Source organism: Gracilinanus agilis, chromosome 4, assembly GCF_016433145.1.
Source record: "Gracilinanus agilis isolate LMUSP501 chromosome 4, AgileGrace, whole genome shotgun sequence".
In the NCBI taxonomy this organism is placed as follows: domain Eukaryota; kingdom Metazoa; phylum Chordata; class Mammalia; order Didelphimorphia; family Didelphidae; genus Gracilinanus; species Gracilinanus agilis.
In genome coordinates this window covers 156982352-156995638 of record NC_058133.1, presented here as the reverse complement: position 1 = coordinate 156995638, position 13287 = coordinate 156982352, and the positions used below count along the sequence as shown (strand labels likewise).

Here is a 13287-nt window from a genome sequence, read left to right as displayed (position 1 = left end):
CATTAATGCATTGCTGGTGGAGTTGTGAACTGATCCAACCATTCTGGCTGGCAATTTGGAACTATGCTCAAAGGGCTATAAAAGAATGCCTGCCCTTTGATCCAGCCATACCATTGTTGGGTTTGTACCCCAAAGAGATCATTAATAAACAGACTTGTACGAAAATATTTATAGCTGTGCTTTTTGTAGTGGCAAAAAACTGGAAAAGGAGGATATGTCCTTCAATTGGGGAATGGCTGAACAAATTGTGGTATATGCTGGTGATGGAATACTATTGAGCTCAAAGGAATAATAAACTGGAGGAATTCCATGTGAACTGGAAAGACCTCCAGGAACTGATGCAGAGTGAAAGGAGCAGAGCCAGAAGAACATTGTACACAGAGACTGATATACCGTGGTAAAATTGAATGTAATGGACTTCTGTACTAGCAGCAATGCAATGACACAGGACAATTCTGAAGGATTTATGGTAAAGAATGCTACCCACATTCAGAGGAAGGACTGCAGGAGAGGAAAAATATAAGAAAAACAACTGCTTGAACGCATGGGTTGGGGTGGACATGATTGGGGATGTAGACTCAAAACTACCACACCAATGCAACTATCAACAAATTGGAAATAGGTCTTGATCAATGACACATGATAAAACCAGTGGAAATGGGCGTCAGCATGGGTGGGGGGGTGCAGGGGGTGAAGGGGAAAGTAGGAGCATTATTCATGTAACCATGTTAAAAACGAATATTAATAAATGTTTAAAAAAAAGTCATACATGCTATACATATTATCTGGTGTGTTAAGATTATAGCTTGCAAATCTTGATTATGATCTAGACTAATACATATGGCCCTGAGGGGAAAAAAATCTGTTAAAAATCAAGTTGCATACCTTGGCATCCCAGTCTTTATTAAGGTAATATATACATGTGACACATCTTCCATCTCCATTTGGATTATCAACATGCCGTACATAACCTGTTCCATTGCCTGGATAACAAGCAACCATAGCCTATGGAGAAAAAAAAACCAATTTAAAAAATCAATATATCACTAAAAGGAGAGAGATGAATTAACCTTCAAAACGTTAGTTTCTCAAATGTGGCTATTCTGGATTATTTTGAAATTTCTCTCTATAATCACTACTGAATTTCATACACAAAACTCCTGTAATAGGAAGTAATTTTATTCTAATATTTGGAAAACAGAAATGGGACAATGGATTAGAGCAATATCCCATTCAGATTCTGGATTCTGACTAAACAAGGGATGTTTTGTAAGAGGACAGAGTAGTTGCTTTCATATGGTCAAACATTAACTCATTCACCTCAAATGATATTTTAAGAAGGCTCATTTTTGCTTAAATATATTTTTTAAATTACATAATATTATGAAATAAAGTAATTACAAGGAACACATCAAGGAAATAAAAATATCTAATGCAATTGATAAAAACTAACCAAAATATATAAAGAATTGACACATAAAATTAATATTCAGATTGCATTTGATAAATGGGCAAGGCAAAGGAATGAATACAATAAAATGCAGGCAGTACATCACACAAAAAATGCATAGCCTCAGTTAACAATTAAATGAAAATTAAGATAATTTCAAGGTACATCTATCACTGCTGGTGGCATTTCTGATCATTTTTCTCGTGAACAATCCATATTGCTGCTATAAAGCTATAAAACCACTTCTACCATCTGACTCAGTAATTTCATTTGGGGGGCTATAACTTAAGGAAATAACCAGGAAGGGGAAAAATACGATTTGTAAAACATATTTATAAAGTGCAACTTATAATAGTAAAAACCTGTCAACAAGCCAAATACCCAACAATAGAATACTAACCTGGCAACGTATGATAAGAGTAATATGATGAAATGTCATAAAAGCTGTATTTCAAAATTAATTTGCTCCCAGAACATTCTGTAGTTTTGAAATATGCTAGTCTCAAGGAAGAAGGAACAAGAGGCACTGACTGAGGGATGAGGGGCAAAACAGAAGAAATTAAAGCTATCTTCACACTCCGAATTGCCACTTGTAATATATTTGGCATAGACATAATTTTATATTTAAAGGAAATGTTACCATAATCAGCATTTAATCAACATTATGCAAAAATACAATTTAGGGAAATGCCTTTATACAACTGTGTAGGGAACTAAATATTTCAACTGATATATAGAAATAGGTATATGGAAATACATTCATTCATTCATTCTAACATAAGTATTATGTACAAATGCTAAGGAGCATGTAGAGATGAATTAAGACATAATGCTTTTCCTTAAAGAGGTCACAAATCTAGTAAGCAAGGTAAGAAGTACATGAATTATATTTGTTTTCTTCCCACTTAATATTATTCTATTTCTCTGATCTCCTCCATGACCTGGTTTCTTCTATTTCTATCTTTCCTATTTGTACAGTATGCCAGGTACCATAAGAGTACTACAAAGTGCCAGAGAATATCCGAGGAGAAAGGAGATTGCTTCCTTGAAGCTAGAAGGAAATGGTAAATGAAATTTTTTATGGGTAAGGATGGCATCTGGGCAGAGACAAGAAGGAATATCAAAAAAACAGAGGTGCAAGTAAACATGTGGTGTGTCTAGAGAATAGCAAATAGTCTAATTTGGCTATAACATAAGGTATATAAAAAGGAGGAGTAGGAGATACACCTATAAAGGTAGGTTAGATAATAAAAGACCTTAGATATCAAACAAAGGAGTCAAAATATTAGAACTATTGACAATGGAGAGCCATGGAAGGCTTGTTTGTTTTTTGGTCTGTTTAGACAGGGAATAGATGTAGTTAAACACAATGTTTTGGGAAACTAAATTTGTCAGCAATATACAAGATAGATTAAAAGCAGACAGAGATTAAAGGCAAAGGGAGCAATAATCTTGACAAGCAGTAATGAAGAGCTGAGCTAAAGTAGTAAATGTCAGTGAAAATGAAAAGGAAGGGATAGATGTGGGACTGTAAAGGCAAAACTGATAAGGAATGATGAGTCTGTTTTGAGACATGTTGAGTTGGAGAACTGTTAAGTTAAAAAAAATTAGACAGGGAATAGAATTTAATTAATGCAATAGATTTAATTAATGTAGGGGAATTCTGGTGAAGAACTTCCTTTACCATGCATATCAGTACTTTCTCTGCATAGTTTTAGAGTAACCTAAGTGACTTAACCAGAGTCACACGAATTATCAAATGCAGAATTTGACACCGGGTTTTACTGGCTTCAAGGTTGGCTTTCTACCTACTACTCTATACTATGTAGATCAAATCCATTAAAACAAACTATACATCTATAGGAAAGATATGAATCATTATTCTTTTTTCAAAGATGGTTGAAATTACTGTCATTCTTCTATTTACCTACATTTGAAATCTTGGCTTTATCTCTGATTTACTTCTCCAATTCCCACTCCCCAAGTCTATAGTTGAAAAGTTCAGCTGGTATCACATCTCTACAAAACCTCTTATATCCACACTCTTTCTCCCCACTCAGACCACCACTACTCCTCAACATTTCCCTGGACTTTTACAAGGACTTCCTTTTAAGTGGTCTCAACTCTAGAGCAAAAGTTCTTAATCCTCTTCATATAATGGTCCCCCTATTCAGCAAATCTGGTGAAGCCTATAAACTCCTCGGAATAATGTCTTTTAAATGTATACAAATCTGCCTGTTATCAGCCCACTTGCCCCAAATCTTCGGGTGGCTACCAATTTGCCTCTGGGATAAAAATATAAACTCAGCCTGGCTTTTAAGCTATTGCACAATTTAGCTTCAAAACTACTTTTCAAACAATTTCATATTAATCAATTCTCAAGCATTTATAAAGTACCTACTACATGCCAGGCCCTGACTTAGGCACTAGGGATACAAAGACAAATTTGAAACAGTTCTTCCCAGGAAGTATTCATATGACCATATTATGAAATAAATACAATGTTATTTTGTGATGGGAAGGCATTTAGCAGCTGAGGGAGAAGAGAAATGAGCAATGGTCTCATGCAGACAATGCCACATGAGATGAACTTACTTCTCTTCATATTATAAAAAAATTCTACAAACCCTAAGTGCTATTAAATGTTACCTACCCTGAAAATTTATAAGGCATCACCTCTGTGCATTCATTAGGCTCTTTAGGTCAATTTTCTACCTTTAAGGCTTAGTTACAGTGTTCCCCCTTCTTGTGTGTAGTCTTCCTTGATCTCCCAAGCATAAAAGTACTTTCTTTTCCCTCAAATATTCCTAGAGTACCCTGGTATCTTTTATGTCTCCCTCTCCCTTCAGTCTCTACCTAGTGTTATGTGTTTACCTGAGTACATACTGTATCTGACCAGGAGAACATGAATTCTGAGTACAAAGTCTGTTTTATTTTTCATTTTGTATCCATAATACCCTGGTGCACTGCAAATGCTTTACAAATATTTGCTGAATGATAGGAATTCTCTTCATTGTTGTATTAATCTAAAATGGCCCTCTTAATAGGCAAGGAAATTGCCCAAGATGAAATTCTTGCCTCTCAGTACACTTCTTAGTGCAGAGTTCCACAAGCCTAATCACCAAAATAAAAATGTTTTTTCATGAATAATATTTTGTGCTACTTTACAAGAAATACCTTTAGCAAATCTGCATCTATGATCAGCCAGTAAAGGTTTCCCACATTCACAATTAGCTGGAGCATTGGTTTCATGTCAACCAAGAGAGCCAGATAAATAAGCAATCTATAAAATATTACTCATAGGTCATTATTTAATTTTAATTAAGGATAAAAGATAGTATATGAAAGCATCCAGGGTAAGTTATAGATGATAATGAGAACTCAGGTTGTCAATAGCTCTCTCTTTATCAATTATAGCTGATATATTATAATGATTATAATTATAATATTATAACTTGATATATAAGCCTGCTTTTCTGTTCTTTGGTATAAAAACTAGCCTGATCATAAAGTTAGCTCATGTCTATGTATGATTTAAGGCAGTAATTCCCAAAGTGGGCGCTACCGTCCCCTGGTGGGTGCTGCAGCCATCCAGGGAGGTGGTGATGGCCACACTTTTTTTTTGTATTACATTCTATTCTGAGTTCAATAAATAGTTTCATAATTTCCAGGGGGTGCTAAGTAATATTTTTTCTGGAAAGGGGGCAGTAAGCCAAAAAAGTTTGGGAACCACTGATTTAAGGTTACAAACAGAACAACTTTGCTGTCTAAAACAAGGAAACCTGGCTAAACAGCATGTATAGACTGTCTCTCCAATGGTAAATTAATAAGAAGACTGGCTCAGAGTGTGAAGGGTCTGGAAATCATGTCATATGAGGAAGTCAAAAGTACTGAGTATGCTTAGGCTAAAAGAGAAAGGAAGAGGGAAAAACAACCAGCCTACTAAAATGCGTGGAGGGCCTAATCATAGAGAGGAAAGTCACCTCATTTTATAATGTTCAAAGGCAGAACAAGGATTAATGGGTATGATAAGTTAGAAGCAACAGTTTTGGGGAGGAGAGGGCTTAGAAAGTTAGAACTTTCTCACAACTAGAGCTGACAAAAAATAAAGTAGATTCCTTTCATAAAATATGGTTCAACTTCATTAGGCTTCATTAGGTTTAGTGAGTTGCCCAGGTCATAGGGATAGTAAAGAACATAGGATTCCAAACCAGGAAAATCAGATAATTCTTCAAAATTCACTGCTTTTTCCAATGATTCTCAACTGCCTCTGGGTATCATCAATGCTGCTGGATATCAGCATGACAAGGAATGCTAAGGAATGACTCCTGCACTGAGTGGAAGTTTGGATAGAGGCCCTCTAGAGGCCTAGTCAACTAACGACAAGATTTTATGGCTCTAGGGCAGTTAGGTGGCTCACTGGATAGAGAGCCAGACCTGGAGATGGGATGTCCTGGGTTCAAAACTGACCTCAGACACTTTCTAGCTGTATAACACCTTGGGCGAGACTCACTTGACCCCCATTGCCTACCCCTTACCACTATTCTGCCTTAGAACCAATACACAGTATTGACTCTAAGATAGAAGGCAAGAGTTAAAAAAAAAATTCTATGATTAAAAAAAAGGAACTAAATTCCATTCATTAAGAATGGGCTTAGCTTGTCATATGAGATTTAAATCAGCCATAACGAAGAATTAACTGATTTTAAGAATAATGAAATACCAAGAATGGCTGCGATATCTCCATCTCTAGAAATATTTAGGAATAAGGGAAGGAAGGGTGGTGGTAGTGATGGAAAAGGTTAAATTATAGGTCTTGGTTATCTTTCCTAGAGAAGAAGGAAATGACCAGATAATCTTTATGGAAAGTAGTTCTGTGTCTTTAAAAAGAAACTACCACAGTGTATGATCCTTAAATATATTTCCCATACTATTTCAAAGAACCATAATTTTAAATATTTAAATGACTAAGAATACAACACATTTAGATGTAAGGAAAAGAAATAAAATACTATTTTCTTCCTTTTTGATACTAAAATGCTACGAGACTTTTCTGGAGGTTAGGTAGGTGGCTCACTAGATAAAGAACCAGGCCTAGGATTCAAATCTTGCCTCAGACACTTCCTAGCTGTGTGACCCTGGACAAGTCACTTAACCCTGATTGCCTAGCCCTTAATGCTCTCCTGCCTTAGAACTAATACACCGTATTGATTCCAGAATGCAACGTAAGGATTTAAAAATAATTTTTTAACAGGTAGAAAATCATTTAAATTTTTGTTTTACTATGAGAATAAAGGGAAGACATTTGTACTCTGAAGTGATTTATTTTTGGTTTTGAAAAGCATTTGCTGAGGACTTTTTTTAAAAAAGATTATAAATTATCATCTTAACAAAGAAAATAAGAGGGAAAGGTCTACTAAGATACACTATTAAATACTGCCTGGTTCTCCTCACCCATGTAAGCATGCAACAATTATGTCCACTGAAAAAGCTTATCTTATTTATGTTTGGGGATTGGATAGAGTTTCCTCCATATCTACAAAACCACACGTACACCAACATTTTAGACAACTAACCCAAGAAGCTCTGCATAAATCTTTATCTAAATTAAAAAATGCAGGACTTTAAAGGTTTTCAAAAATCTCGCACTACAGAAACAATCATTCTACCTTAGAAACTGTCCATTTTAATCATATCTCTTTTAATTCCATAGTAACAAGCTTGATTTTAATACTATTCAATTTAGGAAAATATGTATTTTTAAAAATAGCCCTCCCCTCCCCTGAAAATTATACATGCCATATTGTTTAGACGACTCCCTTCAAACTGCTGAAACCTGAAGCCTGCACACCAGAAGTATGGTCACAACAAAACCTAGGGTTATGATTTTATCTCTGGGTAAAAATCTTCAAAACAATGGAGGGGGGGGTCTCAGGGATGTGACATGAATTCCTGTACCTTTTGTTCACAGAAAAATCTCTTGTCAGAAACAAACTGTTCATTATTTTTCTCTTGAATTTACTATATTATTCCACTATTTTAAATAATGAGGCCAGGTGTTGAGAAGTAAATGGCACTCAAGTGAATGACCACCACCTGGCCTAGTCACTTTTCTCCTATCTGGATCTCAGCTTCCTCATCTGTAAAGTGAGCAGGCTGAACTAGATGATATCAATGGTCCCTCCTAGCTCTAATCCTCTGACATTATGGTCTTATAAATCTATAAAAATTGAGAAAAGGGTCAACAAGTTAAACAACAAATGGGACAAATTGTTTTTAGTAGAAGACCAATTCAATAAGTCAGTAGTGTGATATAAATGCGATAAAAAAAACTTTGTATTGTACTATACTATACTGAGAGGCATAGCTTCCAGGATTTAGGAGGTGATCAAAAGTTAAACAGTTAATTCCGGTTTTTAGAAATTTTAGGAAGTTATTAGGAATTTTAAGTATATTTATATGGTATAAGATTAATAATCTCTCCTCTTTTTTATCTTTCCCTCCTTTTTTTTTTTACGATAGTCTTTGCTATCTCTATTTTAATTATATAAATTGTTAATTGTTAAAAGCTGCTAGAAGGCTGAACAAACTGTGGTATATGCTGGTGATGGAATACTATTGTGCTCAAAGGAATAATAAACTAGAGGAGTTCCAGGTGAACTGGAAAGACCTCCAAGAACTGATGCAGAGTGAAAGGAGCAGAACCAGAAGAACATTGTACACAGAGACTGATATACTGTGGTAAAATTGAATGTAATGGACTTCTGTACCAGCAGCAATGCAATGACCCAGGACAATTCTGAGGGATTTATGGTAAAGATGCTACCCACATTCAGAGGAAGGACTGCAGGAGAGGAAACATATAAGAAAAACAACTGCTTGAACGCATGGGTCGGGGTGGACATGATTGGGGATGTAGACTCGAAAGTACCACACCAATGCAACCACCAACAATTTGGAAATAGGTCTTGATCGATGACACATTAAAACCAGTGAAAATGTGTGTCGGCCATGGGTGGGGGGGGATGAAGGGTCTGGGAGAAGGGGAAAGTAGGAGCATGAATCATGTAACCATGTTAAAAATGAATATTAATAAATGTTTTTTAAAAAGCTGCTAGAAGTTTTCTATTCTCTGGCTTAATGGGATAATATTAATTTACAACTCTACTATATTCTCATTAAAACTTAAATTATTAAAAGCTGTTCTCATATTTTGTCAAAACCCCTATTTTAACCCTTACACTATCCTCCATCCAGATTGGAATACATCTAGAGAACTGTGTTCAGTTTGGAACATCATAGTTTAAGAAGGACATTGATTAAAAAAAAGATATTGATAAGCTCAAAAGATTTTAGGATAGTGAATGACCTCAAGTATATTTCATATTAAGATAAAGTGAAGGAATTGGAGATATTTAACTTAGAAAAGACTCAGAGTGGTACATCTGGAAAAAAGCTGCAAAGAAACAAATTCTGGCTTGATGTAAGGGAAAATGTTCCAACAATTAGAGCTATCTCATAAGTAATGTGTTGCCTCAGGAAGTAAAGGATTTTCCTTTATTTGGATGGAGTATTGTCAAAAATCTTTGAGGGAAGGAAGGGGCACTTTTTTTGAGTCCAAATTAGACAATTGAGGTCTCTTCCAATTCTAAAACTTTGAGAAATCCCAAATTTTTGTCATTTACCTTCCTTCTAGGAGATGTCTTCTACACTTCACTTTTAACAAATGTTTTCAAAAACATCCTTTTACAGCAGAATTCAAAGAGACTAACTACTTAAACAATAATTAAACTTCCTTAAAATTCTTTTTATGATAACTCACTGATTTTTGGAGGGAAACTGTAGGATTTAAATTAATATCCAATACTCCAAGTGTTACGTTTTATGAAGTTTTAATAATCACTAGAAGTAAAGGAATAAAAAGAAGTAAAGGAATAAAAATCTAACAAAATAAGACCATGCAACCAAACTCTTGCTTTCTGTAATCGGGGTGGCTGCCAGCACGTAGGATGAGGAGAGTTGGGTGCTGGGAGTTGTAGTTTTAGGGTTCAAAACCAAAACTATAAGAACAATATTAAGCTATTTCATCTCCATTTCAACACTGGCATTTTTAAGGGCACCATTTAAAAACTATAAAAGTCTGTTTTATTTTTTAGCAGTGGGAAAAACTGACACAAATATTGCCTTTAAAAGATATTTTATTAATGGGGGAATAGATATGTTTCAATTCTGGCTCTGCCACATATATAACTGTGACCTTGGGCAAATCTCTTCCCTTTTGGGGATCAGTTTCTTTTTCTGTAAAAAATGAGAATGTTGGATTAAAATCTTCTAAAATCTCTTTTAATTCTGAATCTATAACTATAACTGAATGTAAGTAACCGAGTAAGTTGTGCTGTTATTATGCCCTCAAAGTTATTGAAGTGAGCAGAACTCAACAAGGTCCTATAGACTATAGTAGTAGTATAAAATCAAATAGAAGCAATCCCTGTAGGCTGCATATTGACTTAGAAAACTACAAATTAACATTATCTATGTTATATTTTTATTTGTTGTGTTAATCATTCCCTAATTTTGTGTATACACACACACACCCCTTATCTTCTGTCTTAGAATCAGTCCTGCAAGGACTACAGAATCTGAGTAAAGTGACTCATCCAGGGTCACAGAGCTAAGGAAGTGTCTGAGGTCACATTTGAACCTAGGACCTCTGTTCTCCAGGTCTGGCTCTCTATCCACTGTGCCACCTAGCTGCCTTTTCCAATAACATTTTAACCTGGTTTGGCCATATGGGAATTCACATTATAGTTTAGCAGCTGCATTGAAACTTCTGGACTACAGTACCCTAGTGTATTTGCTATTTATATTTATTTATATTTATTTATAGTTTAAACAGTCAGAAGCTATTTACCTCTTTATAGAGTATTCTACTTTTTGTTTTCCTTGTGTACCCTTTCTATTATCACTGCCTATTATTACTTAGTATTTGCTGCTTAGGACCCTGATCATCATTTCTGAAGCTTATTACTCCTACTGTTAAGTGGATAGGTGGTGCAGTGGATAGATCACTGGACCTGGACTTAAGAAGACCCAAAGTCAATTTCAGCCTCAAACACTTACTAGTTGTGTGACCCTGGGCAACTCCTTTAACTTCTGTCTTCCTCAGATAGACATGCACCTATATTCTCCTAAATTGGGAATAATACTTTTTACAAGCTGTGTGACCTTGGGCAAGTCATTAAACTCCTATCTGCCTCAGACAGGCATACTTCTAGATGCCCCTAAAATGGTAATAATAATAATAGTATCTACCCCCAGGGTTGTGAAGATTAAAATGAAATAATAATTGTAAAGCACTTAGCACAGTGTCAGGCACTTAAAAAAATGCTTATTTCCTTTCTTCGCCTGCCATTTTCTCCATATAAGTTAACTTCTGATTTAGCAAGGCATAGCTTTTATAGTTATTGCTAGTAAATAAGAACATTACCTTCCTTTTAGTTAGGAAATGAAACAGCTACATCATAAAATATATGATATCTTTGCATATTTCATTATAGTCCAATGCTCAGAATACACACACACACACAAGCATTCTTGTAAAGTCCTCAAGAAAAAGCAAAAAAAAGACTTCCAGATGATGTGATTCATAAAATAACACCATGGGTGCTTTGATGATTCAAATGGCCTATGAAACCTATCCAAAATAAGAACTAAGCACAAAATGTAAAGCAATCACAGCTGTGCCTACAGTCTTAGACACCAATAAACATATCAAGGTAACAATCAGCTAAACTAACAATTGAGAAGGCTAATTCCTAAATTTACTCAGGGCTGCATAACCAGACCATAAGGCTTTGAGAATTCCTTACTTAGTAAATCCTTTTAGCTGCTGATGAGCATCTCTCCAAGCCAATCTCAAAAACTTCCTCTTCTCTCTCCCCATTCTGTGGTAATGAGCAACAGAACTTTTAACTTCCCTTCCTCACCAGGAGATAGAGGTATAGTTAAATGAAAGCTTGCTCTGCATTAGGCAGTTTTCAGCTTGTGTGTGGGACTCTACCAGACCTCCCAAAAAGGGAACTAACGTCCCAATAAATCATTTGGGACAGAGAAGGAGGCTAGTGAAAAATGAATTCCCCAACATTGGAGGAAGCTTAAATAGCTTTTAGGTCAGCTCCCAAAGAATCCACATCAAAGGGGAAGGATAAAGAAAGTAAGCAATGGAAGAATATAAAAAAAAAGAAACTGAAACTACCAAAGATTTTAAGAGGAAGAATACTCAATTAAATGCTTCAAGTACAAACAGATAAACCAAAAGGGAAGATATTAACAAGAAAAGGGAAAATGGCTTTCAGGTCATTTAAATTAGTCTAGGCATCCATGAATAAATACTGTAACACAAAGGAAAATTAATAAAATCTGACAAGGCAGAGTATCTTGTGGATTCCAAAGAGAATACAGAACCAGAGCAAAATGTCCCCAAAAGATTTATAAAGGCAGAATATATGGCTTGGAAAGCAGGAAAAAAAAATGGCAGAATAGAAAAAACTTTAACCTATGATACCAATTTCATCAAAGAAATAAAGAGAGAATAACTGACTAGGAATACAAATATGTAGAAGTCAAGGACAATAGGGAAGAGGAGAAGCAAAAAGCAGTAATATAAAAAGAAAATATGATCACCCTTGTAAGCAAAACATACCAATCTTGAAGACAGGAATGCATAGAAACAACCTATATTTTAAGGACTCCAAAGAAGTCCAAAAACTTGAACACCATAATGCAAAAATAATATAAGAAAACTTCCCAGAACTTCTGAATAAAGAAAATAAGTGGCTGATCAAAAGAATCTACAATCTGCAGTCAAAAGATTGCCCCCAGGAAAACAATAAAAATGACAAACCTATGTGTCAAACAGTAGATAAATTTTAAAATTAAAGTGGTAAACAAATTCTACAAACACCTAGGAGAAAAACCTTTAAACATAAAAGAAAAGAAATTTGAATAACCTAAAGACTATTAACATAAGACCAAAAACGGCAGATGGAAATGAAATATATTCTGAAGAACAAAGGAATTTTACCCAGTAAACCTGACCTTGATTATAAGTGAAAAAACATACATGTTCAATATGAGAAAGGCACTTTGAAGCACTGCTACCCCCCTCCCCAAAAATCAGACCTAAATAAACTGTTTTGTAAGAAGGAAGAGAGTAGCAAACGGTAGGTCTACAAGTTGATTTCTAAACTATGGGCCATTTAATTTCTTGTGAAAAAATACTGGAGACCCTTTCACACCCATCTCTTTAAGGAACCTGGGCTAATGATAAGCAGGAAATATAAGAGAATCATCATAACTTAAGCATATAGTGCTGTAAGATGTATAAAATACAGGCAGATCTGCTGTACTTTCAGCCAAGATGATTGACAGAATGGTAAGCAGCACACCAGCTCCCATAAATATAGACTACACCAAACCTGCCAAACCTGAAGATTATAGTAAGCCAAATAAAAATTTAAAAATCCACTGAAAAACTACAGTAAGTGACTTGTTCTATCCCACAACTGTACAAAAAGTCAGCTAGAAGTAGGAGGACAAGAGGAAAGGAGAGGGGCTATCCACAAGTAAGCATCCAGTGTAGAATAGCCTCCCTAAGAAACCAGAGGCTATCCAAAGTTGAGTGTCACCTGCAGGATCTGTGTCTAGAGACAATAGGAGGGGAAGTTTCCCTCCAGAAGGCCCAAGAGTGGAAGCCTAAGCACTCACCTCTATATATAATTACTTGTTAGGTCTTTTTGATTATACTTCTCTCACATCTATGCCCTTCTCTAGTTAAA

The 13287-nt window shown here is 35.4% G+C and overlaps 1 protein-coding gene across 2 annotated transcripts in view; it reads right to left on the bottom strand.

Annotated features, from left to right (window-relative positions):
• The window catches only part of EGLN1 (egl-9 family hypoxia inducible factor 1), an 83999-nt gene that overhangs the window by 21388 nt on the left and 49324 nt on the right, over nucleotides 1-13287 (bottom strand). For both annotated transcript variants that reach the window (XM_044674362.1, XM_044674363.1), the window contains one exon: nucleotides 886-1005. In XM_044674362.1, the coding sequence (XP_044530297.1) occupies nucleotides 886-1005 (120 nt within the window). The remainder of the gene's footprint in view (nucleotides 1-885; nucleotides 1006-13287) is intronic.